The sequence below is a fragment of the Penaeus monodon genome, chromosome 29, assembly GCF_015228065.2.
Source record: "Penaeus monodon isolate SGIC_2016 chromosome 29, NSTDA_Pmon_1, whole genome shotgun sequence".
NCBI classification, from domain to species: domain Eukaryota; kingdom Metazoa; phylum Arthropoda; class Malacostraca; order Decapoda; family Penaeidae; genus Penaeus; species Penaeus monodon.
Genome location: NC_051414.1, coordinates 29,994,702 through 29,995,845, shown reverse-complemented (window position 1 = coordinate 29,995,845; position 1,144 = coordinate 29,994,702). Strand labels below are relative to the sequence as shown.

The following is a 1,144-nucleotide window of genomic DNA, read 5'->3' as shown; positions in this document are numbered from 1 at the left end:
GCAAAGTCCCCCCTTCACCTGTGGTCGTCTGGCTAAACAGTTGCTCAATGATAAACGAGTCAGTCAGTATAACGACCCGAAATGATGACATGCAGTTTGAGAGTGAGATTATAGTCGCTAGTGGAAAGCTGTGTGCTGGTAGTGGTAATACATTTCGTTGGTGTAATTCTATGTGAACTTTTTTAATATCATTAATTTTGAGGAGGAAAGGAAAGAATGAGGGAGAATGCGCGAAGAAAGAATGAAAGAGGGGGGTAGAAAGATTTTGAGACGGGAAGATTTTGAAGAGGGAAAGGTAAGTTAATGGTAAAGATTGTATGACTATCCTAATTTTCGTGTTATCTTTAGTAGGAAGAAAAGGAGATGGAATAAGGGCGGAAGATGGTGAAATTACAGAAAAGAGAAAAACCAGTTTGATTTTTTTTTAATGAAGGAGAAAAAAGATAAAATGAAGCAGGACATGAAAAAAATTAATAACTCTACTACTACTAATGATAAAACGAGTATTAACAATGGTTACCAATATCAATAATAATACAAACCCTATTAGGTTTACACTGTACATCTTACGAAAACAATGATAAATATGAGACCAACGACGATGAAGATGCTATCAGCCTTATCATAAACAGTAAACCAATTTATAATAAACTACAGGTCTCCCTATCACGAAATACTGAAACATGAATTTTTAAAAAACATCATGGCCAAAACACATACCCAAAAAGACTAAAGTCAATACAATTTTTAAAAAGGTCCTATTATCAAAGGCGCGTAATAACAAGGATATCATTTAAACTTCATACAAGTGAAGCAAAGAAAAGACCTCCACACCAAACAAAGCGAAAAAACAACAACTAAAAAACCCAACATAAAAACCCCAAAAAACGAAATCTTAATACATATAAAAAAAAAAAAAAAAACCGGCGTTACCTTCATCCCTCGCGCTGACGATGGGCAGGATGGGCAAAGGCAGCCGAGTGACGTCACACAGGTCGACGTCGTGTTGGGCGCACACCAGCGAGCACAGGCCGGCGCGCGTCTCGGGGGTCACTCGGGTATACAGCCGCACCACCCACCCTCTGTACACTTCCTGTGATGCAAGGGAGTGGGTTGTAGAAGGGTGATTCTTTGTTGGTTGGCT

General features: G+C 38.9%; 1 protein-coding gene across 1 annotated transcript in view; it reads right to left on the bottom strand.

Annotated features, from left to right (window-relative positions):
- Window positions 1-1,144, bottom strand: part of LOC119592135 — an 11,208-nt gene that overhangs the window by 1,604 nt on the left and 8,460 nt on the right. The window contains exon 5 of the mRNA XM_037940953.1: window positions 934-1,093. Coding sequence (XP_037796881.1) covers window positions 934-1,093 — 160 coding nt within the window. The remainder of the gene's footprint in view (window positions 1-933; window positions 1,094-1,144) is intronic.